Here is an 18,357-nt window from a genome sequence, read left to right as displayed (position 1 = left end):
GAGCACATGCACGGTTGTTTTGCTGCTGCAAAAATGAATAAATAATTGTTCTTTGGCGTTAAATTGAGACCTGAATCGCCCAAGCATGCATACCCTGATGTGTCCTGGTGACAAACCATAGTAAACCATGCTTCCATCTCAAAGTCATACAAAGTTTATGTAGGGTGTTGTACATTATATAACATACTGCAGAAATAGAATTAGATTTTACGCGATAATATTTGAGTATAGCTTTGTTTACTGCGCCAGAAGGAAACGCCACTAGTCTAAAGACCGAAGTCAATCCGAAGCCTGTACTTCCCATCATTCCCATGTAGGTTGAGGCAACGCTCATGAGAACCCCCGTAGACACTAGCGCCACATTTCCCTCTAGGGTACTTATTTAGAAACTCTATGGCTAGCAACCAAACAATCCCAGGTTTATTGCCACATACAGTCATATACGGTATATACACATAGCGACACTGGTGCCTCTGGCGGCAGGTTTGGGTGATCCCCAAACCGGAACCGAAACCACATATACAACATATTCCCTTTCTTATAAAAAAAGACAGCTACATCGGTTAGTGATTTGGTAGTGGTAGTACGTTAGTGCTCTTTTACAGAAATATATTTACAGTAACAACAATGTGCTTGTCTTACGCACTTAATACAAAAATATAAAACAAAAAGGGGGAAACAAGATACAACTCCAGTTATGTCCATATTTCACAACGTCAGCAAACTCAACACTCGTGCAGATTGTGACAGGTTCATGTTCACTGCAAAACGTGTCTTTCTGTACTTAGTGTCCATAGCGGTCTGGAGGTCGTCTATTCCTTGATGGCTGTACCCTACGCTGAGGTCCCGATGCTTCTGAGAAACCACTGGCGGCAGGCGAAGTCTCTTCCGGCTCACAGCCGGTCACTGGTGGCATAGGCGGCTGCTTCGCAGCAGCCACAGCTGAAGTTCTGGTTGGCGCTTCTGAAACGGGTCTCTCCAAGGTAGGCGGTGAGCTGCTTTTCCTAGCGGTGTCATTTGTATCACTCCTTTCCCCCCACCCACAGATAGATTCAGCAGCTCGTGGCATCCTTGACAACTTTGAAGCGTTCCACGTTTTTCCATCATCAAGTTGGAAAGACGATTGCCCCTGCTTTCTTATCACTTTTCTTGGGCGGCTAAAAGCCAGGTCACCTTTAAAAGCAGTTGTTTGTCTGCGTACTCGTACAAGGTCACCAACATTCCCTTTGGTTTCCCTTGCAGCTCTGCGAGCGTCTGTGTATAGTTTACTGGATTGCTGTTTTTGCTTCACCCGCTCGCGTAGGCGGTGGAGCTCTGAAGTAGGGTCGGTTGCAAATATTGCTGACGGATACCCAACGACATCGAGCCGAGTCCTTGGCAGTCCATGCAGGAGAAGTGCTGGAGCAACTGCAGTTGTGGCATGCGGCGTACAACGGTAAATGCCCAAGTATTCTGTTACCGTTTGGCGTAAGGCACGCTGCTCGAGTGTAGCCACTTGAACAAAGCTTTTAAAAACTCTGTTGAACCGTTCTACCTGTCCGTTTGCTTGCGGGTAGTATACGGACGAATGCCGCAAGCGGATGCCGCGATCCTGCAGAAAAGCTTGGAACTCTCGAGATGCAAACTGTGGCCCGTTATCGCAAACAATTTCCTCTGGGTAACCTTCACGTGCGAACACTGACACCAAGAAGCCTGTTACTGTGCATGTTGTGGCTTGGTTGCAACAGTATACTTCGGGCCACTTAGAAAAGTAGTCGACCAGCGTGATCGCATATCGACAATCGTGTGGTGCTCTCTCAAATGAGCCAACAATGTCCATGCCAAGCTTTAGCCACGGTTCCTTTGGTAAGGGGACCGGGTTCAATGGTGCAGCCATAACCTTCGTGCTCTTGTCCGCTGCCTGGCATATACTACACGTTTGAATAGCTAGCTCGACTTGCCTGTCCATGGCTGGCCACCAAAATTTTTCTCGCAGACGTGCTTTCGTTCGTACAATTCCAGGGTGAGCCTCATGAGCAGCGGTAATTATCCGCGCTGTAAGTGATGCGGGAACCAGAAGGCGTTCGCCACGCAAAATCAAATTGTCCACCACAGACAGTTCATCGCGAAGTTTGAGGAAAGGTTGAAGTTCACCCGGCAGAGATTTTTGCGCAGGCCAGGACGATTCAATGTAGGCCTTGGTTCGTTGCAGTGTGCTGTCTTCCGACTGGGCCTGTTCAAACTCTTCCCTGGTAATGCAAAAAGATATAAGGGCAACTGATACAGTTTCATCTGGTAAAGTCTCTTCTGCCTGAGGAGGTGACGTAGGGAGACGAGAGAGCGCATCTGCTACTCGATTTTGCGAACCCTTCCGGTACTTTACTGTGTAGTTGTACTGCAGTAGGCGCTCCGCCCACCGTGCTATCCGCAAAGGACGCCTTCCTGGCCCTTGAGTAGACAGCAATGCGACCAAGGCTTGATGGTCAGTAAGCAAGGTGAAATGGCGTCCCCACAAGTAAACATGCCACTTCTCGCCCGCTCAAACACACGCAAGCGCTTCGCGTTCTCCAACTGAATATCTCCTCTCTGCAGATGAAAGCGCTCGAGAAGCAAAGGCGACAGTGTGTAGTTTCTCTCCCTCCACCTGTTGGAGAACCGCTCCAAGCCCACAGTCTGAAGCGTCAGTGGAAACAACAACTGGAAGAGATGCATCGAACATCCGCAGGACTATGTTGGACGCAAGTGCCTCTTTGATCTTTCGAAAACTGGAGTCTACCTCGCCAGACCAAACAAATGGTTGCCCCTTTCGAAGCAGAACGCGCATCGGTTCAACCATATCGGCAAAGTTGGGAACGAACCTAAAGTAGTAGTCAACCAGTCCCAGGAACGATCGAATGCTGGCTGTATTGGTGAGTGCCGGTGTATCCTTGATGGAAGCAACCTTTTCCTCCAGCGGAACAATACCACTTGCTGTGATCCTGTGACCCAAAAATGAAAGTTCCTGCGTATCGAAGATACATTTGCTGTTCAGTTTGAGTCCTGCCTCTTTAATGCGTTGAAGTACTGCTGCAAGGTTATCTATGTGCTCCTGCCGGCCCCGCCCGAAGACTATAATGTCATCTATATAGAAGAGCACGCCCTTACATCCTTGCAGGACTTTGGACATCATACTCTGAAATGCAGAAGGCGCGGAAGCCAGTCCGAAGCACACTCGTTTAAAACGAAAGAGGCCTTCGTGAGTTATAAATTCGGTCAAATCGCGACTCGCAGGGTGAAGCATGACCTGGTGGTAAGCTGATGCGAGGTCTAGCTTAGAAAAATTTGTAGCCCCCACTAAACTATGCAATAGCTCTTCTGTATGAGGAAGGGGAAAGCTGTCTATTACGACAGCTTTGTTTGCTTGTCGAAGGTCTACACAGAGGCGAATACCTCCCTCTTTCTTCTTAACGACCACAATGGGTGACACCCATTCAGATGCCTCCACCCTCTCTATCACTTCCAGATTTTCTAACCGATGGAGCTCTTCCGAGACCACTGGTCGTAGCGAGAGCGGAAGGCGCCGAAGTTTGGATTGCACTGGCTGCACCGTGGATCGCGTTTTGACGTGATGCACAAAACCTTTCGCGAGGCCAAGGCCTCGATCGAAAAGAGATCCAAACTCGCCAACTAATTCCTTTGGGAGGTTACTCTCCTGCACGGCTTTCGTCGGCTCAAGGCGGTGTTCCCTTCGAGAATTAGAAGTTAGCGTCGTTTCAAGGCATTGCAGAGATGACCCATCAATCTGTAGACCGAGGGCCTTGATGGCATCGATACCCAAGAGTGATGTGCCTTGTTCTACGACGTAGAAAAGAAGGCTTGTTGTGCTAGCTTTGTACGTAACGTCAGCGAAGAAACAGCCACGAACCGGAATTGGCTGTTTTGAATAGTCCAGTAACCGAACAGTCGGGGCCAAAAGTACTTGGCCTTCGAAATACTGCTTAAAAAGATCGTGTGCAACAATGGAAACTGACGACCCAGAATCTACAAGGAAAGTTATGTCCGCACGGCCAATCGAAACTGTGACGTGAACAGCGGAGCGAGCGGCCGTCGTCACAGCCAGAATGCTCAAAACTTCCTCGCTCGGAGAGTCTTGGCTGTCTACCTCACGCACCGGAGCGGAGCCTCGTTTCTGGCAAACAGAGCGGAAGTGACCCATGACACCGCAATGGTGACAACGCTTGCTTTTGGCTGGACAGCGAACTGATGCTGCATTGTGCTGGGATGAACCGCAGCGGTAACAATGAGACTGGCGATTGTGCGACCGCTTCGAGCTCTCGTCGGATTCTGCTGTACGCGTAGGCGTATTTCCACGAGTATTTATGCGTCCAACATCTACAGAAGGAAATTCTTGCAGATCATTGTACGCCTGCTCAAACTGCCTTGCCAGTAGTACTGCTCTAGCGAACGAGAGAGACGATCCTTCAAGCAGAAGACGCTCGCGCAAGCTCCGAGACGAAATACCAGCAACGAACTGGTCACGCAGCGAATCTTCTTCGACAGGAAAAGAGCATGTAGCAGAAAGCTCCCGCAATGCAGTGATGTACTCATTCACTGATTCACCAGCTTGCTGAACTCACCTACTGAAACGATGCCGTTCGGCAACAACATTGCTTGTTGCCGAAAAATGAGCGTACAGAGCGGCGACTGCGATATCGTACGACGATACTTCAGGCCTTGTGTCGCCTGTGCCCTTGCTATCTTCCGACGTTTTCTCAGTAGCAGTTTGCTCACCGAGCTTGACGTTCTCCAACGATGAAAGTGGTAATGTATAAAATATGCGCTGACCTTCTACGCCGAGGCTGTAAAGAAGTAGTGCTTTGCGACGATCCGGCGTGCAGTCAGAGGCCCCCGAAGCAAGCAGGTAGTTCTCGAAGATGCGGAGCCATTGCGGCCACGCAACAGCAGGTCGACCAGGCAAAGGCAGGAACGGGGGCGGCGGCGCGAGTCCAGAAATGCTCATGGCGCCGGAAAGCAAGCGGCGAAAGTCACGCCCCCCGAAATGGTCCGATCCTCGTCGCCAATGTTGTACCCGCCGCCCAAGTACACGAACTGCTAGCAACCAAACAATCCCAGGTTTATTGCCACATACAGTCATATATATACACATAGCGACACTGGTGCCTCTGGCGGCAGGTGATCCCCAAACCGGAACCTAAACCACATATACAACAAGAAGATGAAATGGAAAAGAAATTGGATGAAAATTTAAATTACTACCAGTGAGAGGCGAACACACAACCGCTACATTAAGTTTAGGCTGCACTACCAGTTGTGCTACGGTGGCTGCTGTTGGTCCGGCTACTATAATGGGTCCTTATTAGACAGTTTTAGTACTGCGTACGTAGCGTACGCAACGGCGTTGCGTACGTAAGATCGCTGCGTTCTGCAAACTGCGCATGTGCAGAACGCAACACAAACGCTACGAGATGCGTACGCGGCCGCTGCGTACGCACGCATCCGATTCTTGCGTGCGTACGTAGGGAGCCTTGCGTGCTGCTCTCGTGGTTCTCGTTCGTTCGGGAGAGCGCGAGACAAGAGTTTCGAAAAATGGCGGTGTCGAAGGCGACCAGCGGAAGGCTGTTCTTTTCCGGGGCGTACGACTTGGCTTTGCTGCGCGAAGTAAACGCGCAGAACCCTTTCCAGGATCCTGCAAAGTGGGAATGTATAACCAAAAATATGAATTTTGCTTTTACGAAAGTCTTCAGCGTGCGCTGTTTGCGCGAAAGGCTCGACCTACTCTTGGCGCAGTTCATCGGAAATGACCGTGCCAGCCCCAGAAAGCAAGTGTTTGGTCTTTATTTTTCTCTATGTGATTCGTGCATTTCATCCGCATTCAAATTAGAGTCTCTTAAAGGCCTAAATATAGTTCGACGAAGCGGGAACGCGCCCACACGTTACATCACGTTCGTCAGATCAACAGCGTCTAGTTTGGCCGACGGTCCGACGGTTCGACGTACTGGTGGACACGGCCAATGCGCTCCGACGCGCCCGGCGTCTAACGCTCGCCCTCTTACGTACGTAGGCGTATCGCAGTACTAAAAGCCCCAACGCGACACGCGCTCCTACGTTCCGCAAAGCCCTTGCGTGCTGCGTACGTATCGTCATGACGCAGTACTAAAACTGTCTATTATGTCTAGATCTACCCCGGTGAGGGTTAGATAACGCCACTCAGGGTTAAGGCACGCGGTTGTGGAACATACTACTGCGCCTGAAGGCATCACGTAACACGTGAACCTAGCAGTGCAGACACGTGGCTCAAAATACCCTCGTACACTACCCAATTCGAGATGGACTTGTCCTATTGAAAGCGACATATGCTTTCCTCCGTCTAGAATATGCAGGTAGGGTTCTTCTAAAGGAGAGAGGAGGTAAGGCTGGTGGTTGTGACAATGACCGAAAGTGTGTTAGCGGCGAGGGTGTATAATTGAGAATAATGTTGGGCTGTGCACAAGGTCGGTAACACGGCCGTGTGTCAGCTGCCATGTCACTGGCCATGTGCTCAGCAATCTCTATTACCTGCTTCACTGGAAGTCGTGGGCTATCGTCTCTCTCTCTCTGAAAAAGATAATAAAAAGAGTGGCATAAAATGGTGCTGATGAAAGAAAAAGTGCTCAAATGGAATAAATACATAAATAAAGGGAAAAGAGAGAGATAAAGGGAGAAAGAAAACACTAAGCAACCAAATTCAAATTAGTGTTGTTGCCTATATATTCAAATTTAGCTTAGCGAACAGATTCCGAAGCTCCCTTTGAAATGCTTATGCTTGTTGGTTGCAATGTTTTGAACTAATGGACAAGGTATGATTTTCTGCATTTTCTTTCTCGTTCAGAACGGAAATTTCACTGCAAGATGTAAAGTTTAAGTTCATCAAAGTTATGAGCTGGTTGGGTGAAATGCTCGGCAACGGCTTTGGGAAGGTTTTTAGCTTCCCTCAGGTTAAACGGACATCGCACGGACACAGCTAAAAAACTTCCCAAAGCCATCGCGGAGCATTTCAACCAACCAAGTCCTAACTTTGATGAACTTAAACTCTACATCTTACAGTCAACTTTTCGTTCGGAACGAGAAAGAAAATACCGAGAATTATACCTTATCCATACGTTCAAGACATCGTAACCAATAGGCAACAACGTTTCAAAGGGAGCTTTAGAATCTGTTCATTAGGCTAAATTTCAAGCTATAGGCACCTACACCATGTTATTTGCATTTGGTTGCTTAGTCGCTTTTTCCTCCCTTTCTTTATCGCTTTTTTCACTTCATTTATGTACTTATTCTATTTCACAAATTTCTTTTTCTCGAACACTGTTTTCTGCCGCTTCATTTATTATTTCTTTAGAGAGACCATAGCCTACGACCTCCGGCGAAACAGACAATATAGTGGTGCTATGCACACGGCCCCTGACACACCGGCTGACATACGGCCGTGTCACCGGCCATTGTGCACAGCACCCCTTTATTCTCAATTCTACACCCTCGCCGCTAACACACCTTCCGTCATTGCCGCAACCACCAGCCTTACCCCCTCACCCCTTTAGATAAACCATACCTACATATGCTGTGGCGAGGAAAGCATATGTCACCTTGAAAAAGACACGTGCACTTGTCGAAGCGTTGGCTCCCGCTTTTAGCTTCTCGCTTCGCTCATCGCCCATTGAGTGCCATTGAGAGTGCCATTGAGTGCGATCGCCATTGAGTGTTCCGACTAATCTTTCTAATTTCCACATCATCAATCCCGCCTTTTAAATGCCCACCCCCCATGTAATGCCCTATTTTGGACCCTTGAGGTATTAATAAATAAATAAATAAACACAAAGGCTGTCATATTCGAGAAACTCGCTGTGAAATAATAATAGAAGAAAAAAATCGTGCGTCCTAATCTTTGGTAATCATTTCAATGTTGAAGCAACAAACACTTAACTTAAGAAATCAGTAGAGCAATTCACGATGGTTGAAATCGAAATGTACAAAATCATTAGGAAAACGCAAATGAAAGTGCATAAAGATCTGATGATTCCTTATTTGTGCCACTTTAACCATTCTTTCCCGAAATAATCTGCGCTTTCCCTCTTGTCGTCAACACATGCCTCATGTCGATATTTCATAGAAAATGTGATAAGAAACACAGCACACGAAAAGGCTTGCCCCTCAGGCCACGTCCACACCAAACAGCACAAGCTACTTTTGATCGGTATGATTTGCACCAATTATCGCCACGGTAGACGTGTTTATCACCCGTATGATAACGCTGCTTTCGAACCTCTCAGGAGAGCCCTCCACTGTGGCACCACAACCGCTCCTCCGCTCGATTCGCCTTATTTGCGCATGTCTATTACGAGCAGCGGATCAATGCGCGGTAATTTTTTTCGCGTTCCTATTTTAGACAGGCATCGGTCGATAGGCGTGTTTGTCTGAGTGAATGGCTCGCGACAGCCATTCAGCCATCGTACACTCGATGATCTAGCTGATTCGTTTGATGAGTTCAGTGACTGCATCAGCAACACCATGTTAATACTTACAGGTTCACTTGTTTATCTCTTTCGGGTGACCGCTTTTCACCGTACAACAAATGTTATCGCTAAGCGCGGGACGAGCCCGCACGTATCGAAAGTTTCTCAAATGTTATCGATGGTTCTATCGTCTGTCTGTTGTCACAGAAGCTTGTGTATCGTGATTGCATGTATGACGCGAATTGTTTAGAACTTTCAGGAAGACTCGCAGGCGCCAGTGATTTCTCTGGAACCTTCAATGACTCGTGTATAAAAGCCGATGCGCTTGACCGGCAGAGGATATTTCGACGATCGCCGAATGGGTTCGCCACTATCGCTCTGCTTTAAGTGTAGCTTGCTTTTTGTGGGTGCATGTTCACCCAATTAAAGTTACTTTCAAAATTCAGAGATTGCCCGCTGTATTATTCACCGTCAACATTACGTGACAATTCCAGCGTTCACACTTTCTCAGGTAAAGGCATGCGTCCGATGCTTGAACCCTCTGATAAGAAATGTTGATATGTGAAAAAAATGTTGCCAAACCGGTGGAATCTATACTTGTCAACGCTTTTGTGCTGGCTTTTTTCATCAACGCTTTGAAATAAAGGAAAAATTGGCCGATGATTACGCTTCATGGTCATGCGATCTTTGAGCACAGCTCCTGCCTTATTTCAACAACAGGCAACCGCTACAGAACCCGCAGCGCCGAACGGAAGTGGTTCTGTGTTTAGGATTTGGCAGTACACACCACGGTCTGCCACTATCGAGCCGGCGCTCCAGCGACGCACCATAATATAGTGGGTCACCGACAAGGAGAGGGAGGGGGAGATTAGCAATAATTATTTAATGTTTCTTCTGAGGTGGGATGAGAAAACGGGTAGAGAACAGGGGTATTGAGTAAAGGTCACGCACTCATTCACTCATAGACAGGCCTCAATGTGGCCGCACAAGGCTGGGGTGCGAAGAAGTAGTACGGGGACGAAACGCTATAACTGTCTCTCGAGTCACTGCAACCGCACTGCGCCAAGTATGCGGAGGTATAGGGCAATAGTGGAGATTGGAGAAGGACAGCCAGGCGCAAGCACAGCCATAGGCGGAAAATGGCACCGAGGAACTCGCCCGGCAAACGGGGAAACGGCAGACTCGGCTGAGACCCACACAGCCACGCGACGCGGAGACGAGGACTGGGGAGCCGCGGAGGCGGCAAGGAGCGCCCTCCGCCGGCAGCGCAGCAGTGCCACGACAGCGCGAGAAAGTACGGCGAGGGCGGAGTGGATGGTAGCAGCGAGATCAAACTTTGTAAAGTAGTGCAACGCTTTGAAGAATGTGGCCTCCTTCTCGCGCGCTCAGGCCGAGGCCGACGCCGCGTCACTATTGACCTAATAGCATCACGTGGGCCCTCGCACCCTGCATAAGCGCCATTTCTGCTAGAGAAGCGTCTACGGAGTAGCGAGGAGCGCATGTTGGCGCCGTTGCTACGATTGAGCAGTGTACGTGGCGCCACGCTAAGTATGGCCAAAGAGCGGCATGTCGGTGGTAATGAGTTTGCAGTGTAATTATGAGTTCTATGAAGTTGGTGTGACGTGGCTGTAAAGGGGCATTAAAAATAGTCGTTCTAAAGTGCGTAAACTCTGCATAATAAGATTATGGTGATGACGTATGACGTGTACTATGAACATTAAGATGCATTTAAAAAGAATGACATGGTGTGTAAAAATATACCAGGTTATAAGATATGCTAGAGCACTACTGCCTCCTTAGAGCCCTTGAAACACAAGGGCCTGGAGGCATGTGCTATGCAAAACAATTACCGCAGTGGCATCCTCTGGAGAGAGGAGGTGCTACGATTGTATGGGATTAATAGCATGTAAGACCACATGTCTGAGGAAACCTAGGACTGTGTCTGTATTAAAAAGCGGTTCTGGACCGAGAAACATTGCAGGATGAAGAGGACTGTGCTGTCGGTATGCTAAGGAAAAATGTCTCCTTTTCTCTCAGATTCGGCTTCCCGACACTCCAGGAGGACGTGGAATGCGGTCAGCCTCTCCCCGAATCTACCACAGGTTGGAGGCTCAGTTCCGGTGAGTAGAAAATTATGGGTGCCAAATGGGTGTCCTATTCTTAGACGACAGAATAGGACATCTGTTCGGCGCAATTTTGTAGTCGAGGGCCAGAATCCTAACTGTGGCTTTATCAGGTGGAGCTTATTATCCGTTTCCGCGTCCCACATGTGTTGCCAGTGATCTCGCAGCCTCCTTCGCAAGAAAGACCTCAGATCTGTGACAGGCATCTGTGACCTGGCCATCTCGTCTGCCAGAACGTTACCCTCAATGCTCCTATGGCCAGGCACCCAGCATATAATGATACACTGGTTGGATATGTACGCTTTACACAAGACGGAATAGAGTTAAGTACTGGATTTTTGTGTGTATAGAATGACATCAAGGCCTTCACGACGCTTACGGAGTCTGTATAAATCGCTGCTTTTGGAAGTTTAGATTTTCTTATATCGTTCACAGCAGACAGTAATGCGTAGGCCTTGGCCGTAAAGATACTTGTTTCCGGATGCAGTACATCGGATTCTGAGAAGGATGGGCTGACAGCAGCATAGCACACCCCGACATTTGACTTCGAAGCGTCTGTGTAGAACTCAACACAGGAGTGCTTGTGCTGGAGTTCTAGGAAATGCATTCAGATTTCGATGTCTGGTGCGTGTTTTGTTACTTCTAAAAAGGATATTCCACATCCTACGACCTGCCACTCTCAAGGTGGTAACAACTTGGTTGGATGCATTATGAGAAGCTCGAGGAGTAGGACATGCATTTCATGACTAAGCTCCCTCACACGAAGCAAGAAAGGCTGTCTTACAGAGGGTCGATTGTGGAAAAATGTAGCACACGTCATATCGTTAACAGAGTTAAAACATGGATGTTGATGATTGGATTGTATTTTCAGGAAATATGTAAGGCTGATGTAAGTTCTCTGTAGATGGAGCGACCATTCATTTTATTCCGCGTATAAGCTTTCAATCGGGCTTGTTCTGAAAGCGCCAGTGGCTAAGCGGATACCTAGGTGTTGGACAGGATCTAGCATCTATAACGCGCTCGGGGCGGCAGAGTTTTATACTAAAGCCCCATAATCCAATCGAGACCGACTTAGGCTCTTGTACAGATTCATTAAACACTTCCTGTCAATACCACATGTAGTCTGGGATAAAAGTTTTATTAAGCTCATTGTTTTTAGACATTTTTCTTTGAGATATTTATTGTGTGGAATGAAAGTGAGTTTATAGTCAAGTATATTACCTATGAATTTGTGCTCCTTGTTGATAGGTATTTGTTGTCCACCCAGTTCTAAGCAAGGATCCGGGACCAGCCCTCTTTTTCTTGTAAAGAGAACACAAGAGCTTTTTGGGGGGTTGATTTTAAATCCATTTTGGTCTGCCCACTTGGACACCTTGTTCAAGCCATGCTATACCTGTCTCTCGCACACTGCGAGGTTACAGGATTTGAAAGCTATTTGAATGTCGTCCACATAGACAGAGTAAAAAATGGCAGGTGGTAATGAAGCACGAAGCGTGTTCACCTTCACGATAAAGAGCGTGCAGCTAAGCACGCCTCCTTGAGGTACACCAGTTTCTTGTGTAAAAGGACGTGAGAGTACACTGCCGACGTTCACCCGGAAGGTACGAGTGGACAAATAGTTTTCTATTAGGTTTAGCATATTACCATGGATGCCCATTTCTGACAGGTTTCTCAAGATTCCGTAGCACCACGTTGTGTCGTATGCCTTCTCCATATCGAGGAATATGGATAGGAAAAACTGTTTGTGCACAAATCCGTCACGGATGTTTGCTTTAATACGTACAAGGTGATCTGTTGTGGAGCGCACTTCCCTGAAGCCACACTGATAGGGATCAAGCTTTTTTTCTCAGTTCAAGGAAATGAATGAGTCGCCAATTAATCATTTTTTCAAATACCTTACAAAGGCAACTTGTGAGGGCTATCGGGCGGTAACTTGCCACTGAGGAAGGGTCTTTGCCTAGTTTCAAAATAGGGACGACAATGGCTTCTTTCCGAGCGGTTGGAAGGTATCCTACAGCTCAAATGGTGTTGAAAAGTGCGAGTAGTGTAACGTGGGTGTCAGTGTGCAAGTTTTTGATCATTTCATACATGATTCTGTCAGATCCCGGTGCAGAGCTCTTGCATGCACTCAAGGCAGCTCGCAACTCGGCAATGCTAAAAGAACGGTTGTATGGTTCATTCTGTCGAGATTTTCTGATGAATGGCTAACATTCTTCTATTTCTTTATATTTGAGAAAGGATTGTGAATAATTTGTTGAGCTTGACCCGCTCTGAAAATGCTCCCCAAGTGAGTCTACGTGGTCTTGCAGGGTATCGCCTTGAGTGTTTACCAAAGGGAGTGAATACGTTTGTCGCCCTCTTATCCTTTTAACCTTATTCCACACTTTGGCCTCATCTGCATATGAGTTGATGCCCGATAAAAACTTCTGCCAACTCTCTCGTCTGGCCTGTCGGCACATTCTCCTGCCTGGAGACTTTACTTTCTTAAAGTTAATAAGATTCTCTGCAGTGGGAGAAGCGCGTAGCAACCCCCACGCTTTGTTCTGTTTTTTACGAGCGATCCTACATTCATCGTTCCACCACGGGACACGCCGTTTGCATGCCAAACCATTTATTTCTTATATACATTTAGATGCGGCATCTATAATAAAGGCTGTAAAATATTCCACAGCAGCATCAATTTCTAACGAGGACATGTCATCCCATGAAATACTAGTAAGAGTTCTAAATTTCTTCCAGTCGGCTGTATCAGTCTTTCACCTTAGGAGCCTGTGGTGGATATTGCTTTTCTTTAGGTGTTCTTAGCAGTATGGGGAAGTGGTTGCTTCCGTAAGGATTGTTGTTAACTTCCAATTCGAGTTCAGACAGTATTGACGGGGAAACTAGGCTAAGCTCAATTGAAGAAAAGGTTCCGTTTGCGAGACAGTAATAAGTGGGTTCCTTTTTATTCAGCAAATACGCGCCGGACGAAAATGGGAATTGTTCAACGAGACGACCTTGCGCACCGATACGAGGGTCTCCCCACACGCTGCTATGTGCATTGAAATCACCCAGAAGAACATAAGGTTCTGACAATTGATCTATAAAGGATTGAAATTCATGTTTCGTTAATTTGTAATGCGGGGGTATGTAAAGGGAGCTAATGATGATGAGTTTGTTTAGGAGAACAGCTCGAACCGCCACTGCTTCAAGAGGCGTTTGTAGCTGTAAAAGTTGACACGCAATGCTTTTATGGATGACAATGGCGACACCGCCCGATGATGCGACAGCATCATCGCGATCTGTGCGAAAAGTTACGTACTGTTGGAGAAAGTTTGTGTGCTTTGATTGTAGGTGTGTTTCCTGTAAACACAGCACATTTGGATTGTGCTTGTGGATGAGTTCTTACACATCATCAAGGTTTCTGAGGAAACCTCTGACGTTCCATCGAATTAGCTGTGTATCCACGTTGGTAGTAAATAGGTGCTGTGTGTACAGAAACAGAAGCTTAAATTACAGAGATTTCAGAGATTAGATTACAGGGCTCTTTAGAAGCCCTGTAATCGGGGTTTTGCCCTTTCTGAAGCGTTCGAGGGAGCCTCGCCGCTCCTTAGGCGCTTTGGGCGCCGTGGGGATAGGTGTAGTGTCCATTGCCTCTTGTGAGGCGCCGGACACGTACTCTTGCGAGCGAGAAGTTACCAGGGAGAGTCCCGCCTTGGAGGGCAAGACCCCTGCGGCCACCAGCCCGGAGGTCGATGGGGCTCCCTGAAGGATTTGGCTGCGCCGGCTGTTTCCAGCGCTGGAAGGGGCCGGGGAGGTTGGGGCAGCCTCGGCTGCGCCCACCTCCGGGGTCGATGGCCCCGTCTGCTGGGTTGGCATTGCAGAGCTAGCTGCAGCCGCCGGGGGGGGCGAGGGGGGGGGGGGCGGATGGCGTCACTGCCGCCTCACTGGGTGTGGGTCGGACAGCCGCCGGAGACCGTTGTGGCGCTGCCCCCTGACGCGCCTCTTCGGCAAAGGTTTTCTTGGGCAGGTAGGATATCCGCCTGCATGCCTCCTTGAAACTGATATTTTCCTTTACTTTTATTGTTACAATTTCCTTTTCTTTTTTCCGGGATGGCCACGATCGCGAGTACGCGGCGTGCTCCCCATCACAGTTTACACAGTGGAGCGCGTTCGTACAAGCTTCAGTGGCGTGTTCATGGGCACTTCATTTCGCACATACTTGGCGGCCCCGGCAGTTCTGCGAACTGTGGCCGAAACGCTGGCATTTGAAACATCTTAGGGGATTTGGCACATATGGTCTGACACGGAGCTTGATGTACCCGGCCTCTAGAGGCTCGGGCAGAATACTTGAACCGAATGTATTAGGTGCTTCCTTTGAATTTCTTTACCATCCCTTCTCATCTTAATTCTTCTGACATTGACAACGTTCTGCTCACTGAAGCCCTCCAAGAGTTCAGCCTCTGTCAGCTGGAGCAAATCATCATCAGAGACAACGCCGCGGGTGGTGTTCACAGTGCGGTGTGGAGTTACTGTCAAAGTGGGCAACTTTTCGTATTGTTTCTGATCATGCAGTTCTAACAGGAGCTCGCCACTTGCCAGCCTTGATACCTTGTAGCCTAGACCAAGCACATCAGTTAAGGACTTGGAAACTAGAAAAGGCGAGATATTTCGTACTTGTTTATCGGATTTTTCTGATTGGATGACATGGTACCGTGGGAAGTTCGGTCTTTGACGACCAAAGAACTGGAATACATCTTCGGTGCGCCCTCTTTTTCGAGGGCGATCAGGAATTGAAGGAAAGGAACTTGCCATAGAAAAATGTAGTTTTCGGCAATAACGCCAGCCACCCACCGTGGAGCCCTACGAGGGGACGCTACAGGAACTGTGTGAACAGGTCCTGTAAACGCCAACTGTACGTCATCACTATAACCAAATATGAAATAATCCAGGTTCGCTATTCACACAAGGTTAACCCTTGCTATCTGGAAGCTTGGAAGTAAAGGGAAGCTAGGAGAAGACAGGAAATGTGAAAAGTGATAAAAAGACGAAGGTTGGAGGGAGAGAGAGACAGGAAAAGGCAACTACCAATTTTCCCCGGGTGGGTCAGTCCGGGGATGCCGTCTACGTGAAGCCGAGGCCAAAGGGGTGTGTTGCCGCCGCCGAGAGGCCATAAAGGTCCAAACACCCGGCATTGGCTCAACTCCCAGGATCCCCTTTTCCCCAGATACGGCTAAGCGGCGCACGGTTACACGCGGGAGAGTCCAACCCTCGTGTGCTCGGGTACGTTGTGTCGCAACACACCAAACGCCTGCTGACGCAGACGCCCCTGCGTGGAGAAACGAGGAGTGAAGGCGGAGGAGGAGAGTGTCGCTGCTTTACAAAGTTTAACGGGCTTTACGGCGAGAGTCACCGCACTGGCACTGCGCGGAGAAAGGGGACGAAAGGGTAGGCGAGAACACGTGATCTGGCTTTGGAAGACAAGGGGAAAGCAAGGCTGGCGCCGTGCGCGAGAAATGGCGCCAGGCGGGCGCGCAGCTAGTGCAACGCGCTGACGCCGGCTGCGGAGCTGGGTACGGCCAGGCACAACGGCGAGGCCGACGGCAACGCGAAACGCAGGAACGGGCGTCAAACAGCTGCGCTCTAAAACAGACGTTCCGCCCCCTATGCGGGTTTCCGTGTCAGTGCACAAGTGGTCTAATAAACGGAGGTGTGGCTTCGTACAACGCTTCGTAGACAAATGTGATGTATTCTGCTTTAGGCAACGTTGCTGAGTTAAGCTAGTGCCATGAAGTTTACAAATAAAAAGTATCTCTCTCTCTCTCTCTCTCTCTATATATATATATATATATATATATATATATATATATATATATATAGAGAGAGAGAGAGAGAGAGAGAGAGAGAGAGAGCGAGTTGAAGGGTTTCAACTATTTCGAACTATTTTTCGAGTCGGCGGGCATATATATATATATATATATACATATATATATATATATATATATATATATATATATATATACATATATATATATATATATATATATATATATATATATATATATATACACCTTAAGAATCGAATTAACAAAGGCACCAAGGTCAACATAGAGTAAAGATAGAGTAAAGTTCTTGTAGTTACTAGCGATACAGAAATCATAAATTAATGGAAATAAAACTGGATAAAAAAAACTACTTGCTGCAGGTGGAGAATGATCCCACGTCTTCTTATTACGCATGCGGTGCTCTAACCAATTGCTTATTGGCTTCTTATGCTATGATAAATAAAAATCGGGCCCTTTGGTTAACCCCCTTTCTTTTCGTTCGTTACATAACGACGTCTCGAATACGGCGACATTGTGGCATTCGGGTAGCATGTGTGTGTTTATTGACCAGTTGTCTTCCCCGGAAAAGTTCATGTACTCGTGACGCCTGCACCAGGAAGTATGTTCCACATCCGCCAAGGATGATGAATGGCGGCGCTGGCTAAGACCCCCAAGGTTAGTTCTAGTGGTAAGACATAAATACCAAACAAAGTGGGTGGGAAAACGGCACCGCGGTAGCTCAATTCCTTAGAGCATCGCACGCGTAACGCGAACTCGTCGCATCCTTCCCCACCTCCGGCAAGTCGTTTTTCATCCACTATCATTTCCTTTCATCTATTATTTCCCTAATTCAATCAGTAACTGAAAGTACTTTCCCGTATGTCGTCCTTGGTGTGTTTGTTGGTTGGCTTATTTTGATATCAACAATAAGAATCGGGCTCTTGGGATTACCCCCTCTCACTTTCTTCATTATCTATGCGTGCGTGTGTGCGTGTGTGTGTGTGTGCGTGCGTGCGTGTGTCTGTGTGTGTGTGTGTGAATTTGTGTGTATGTGTGTGTGTGTTCATTCATTTGCATTGTGTTCATTCATGCATTCATTTGACATGTAGTAAAGAGGAATGCCCGGCGCTTCAGCCACATCCCTTGTGGTCCGGGAGGCGCGAGCTCGAGATTGCCTGAGCTGCTCTGGTTGAGACATACTGCTTTCTGCTCTCTTGCACTGTATTGATATTAGATATTAGGTGTAGGTGCTGCGGTTTTCCCCCAACCTGGAATTACGCAGCCGAACCCTGCCATCCGTCATGCCTGACCACTCCAGCCCGGCTTTCCCAGAGGTTACTCCAGCCATCGTATGTGCCGCGGTGCCCAGCGTCAGCGGAATCCTGATATCTTCAGCGGCACTGACGAGAAAGACGTTGAAGATTGGCTAGAATCGTATGAACGCGCCAGCAACATCAAGAAATGGGACGATCTCCTCAAGCTCGGCAACGCGATCTTCTATTTATCGGGCATCGCCAAGCTGTGGATCAAAAACCATGAAGCCGATGCATAGGCTAGCTTCAAAACCAGCATCGCAGAAGTTATCGGCCGCCCTGGCCTGCGCAAACTTCGCTCTGAACAACGCCTACGAAGCCGATCCCAGCAAACTGGTGAAACATTCACCAGCTACATAGAGGACATCGTCGACCTCTGCCGTTGTGTCAACCCGACGATGACGGAGGCAGAATAGGTACGTCACATCACGAAGGACATTTCCGACGATGCCTTTCATATGCAGCAGTCAGAAAACCCAGGCACTGTTTCTCAGGTCATTGACCTTTGCCAGAGTTTCGATGAGGTCTGCAGACAGCGTCTTCTCACGCGGCGCCCCCCTGCGTCCGACGAAACGTTCGCGAGCATGACCGCGGCTCCTGAGATGGACTCCCTGCTTTGCCAGATAAAAGAGTTCGTCCGTGCTGAGGTTGC

At 48.1% G+C, this 18,357-nt stretch overlaps 2 protein-coding genes across 2 annotated transcripts in view; one reads left to right on the top strand and one right to left on the bottom strand.

The window, feature by feature from the left end:
- Positions 1-18,357, bottom strand: part of LOC135918445 (uncharacterized) — a 232,426-nt gene that overhangs the window by 200,295 nt on the left and 13,774 nt on the right. The gene's annotated exons all lie outside the window — the stretch shown is intronic.
- The window catches only part of LOC139056444 (uncharacterized), a 40,970-nt gene that overhangs the window by 15,288 nt on the left and 7,325 nt on the right, over positions 1-18,357 (top strand). The window contains exon 2 of the mRNA XM_070534689.1: positions 10,503-10,585. Coding sequence (XP_070390790.1) covers positions 10,503-10,585 — 83 coding nt within the window. The remainder of the gene's footprint in view (positions 1-10,502; positions 10,586-18,357) is intronic.

This window comes from Dermacentor albipictus, chromosome 2 (genome assembly GCF_038994185.2).
Source record: "Dermacentor albipictus isolate Rhodes 1998 colony chromosome 2, USDA_Dalb.pri_finalv2, whole genome shotgun sequence".
Taxonomy (NCBI): Eukaryota; Metazoa; Arthropoda; class Arachnida; order Ixodida; family Ixodidae; genus Dermacentor; species Dermacentor albipictus.
This window is presented reverse-complemented; position numbering and strand designations above follow the sequence as displayed.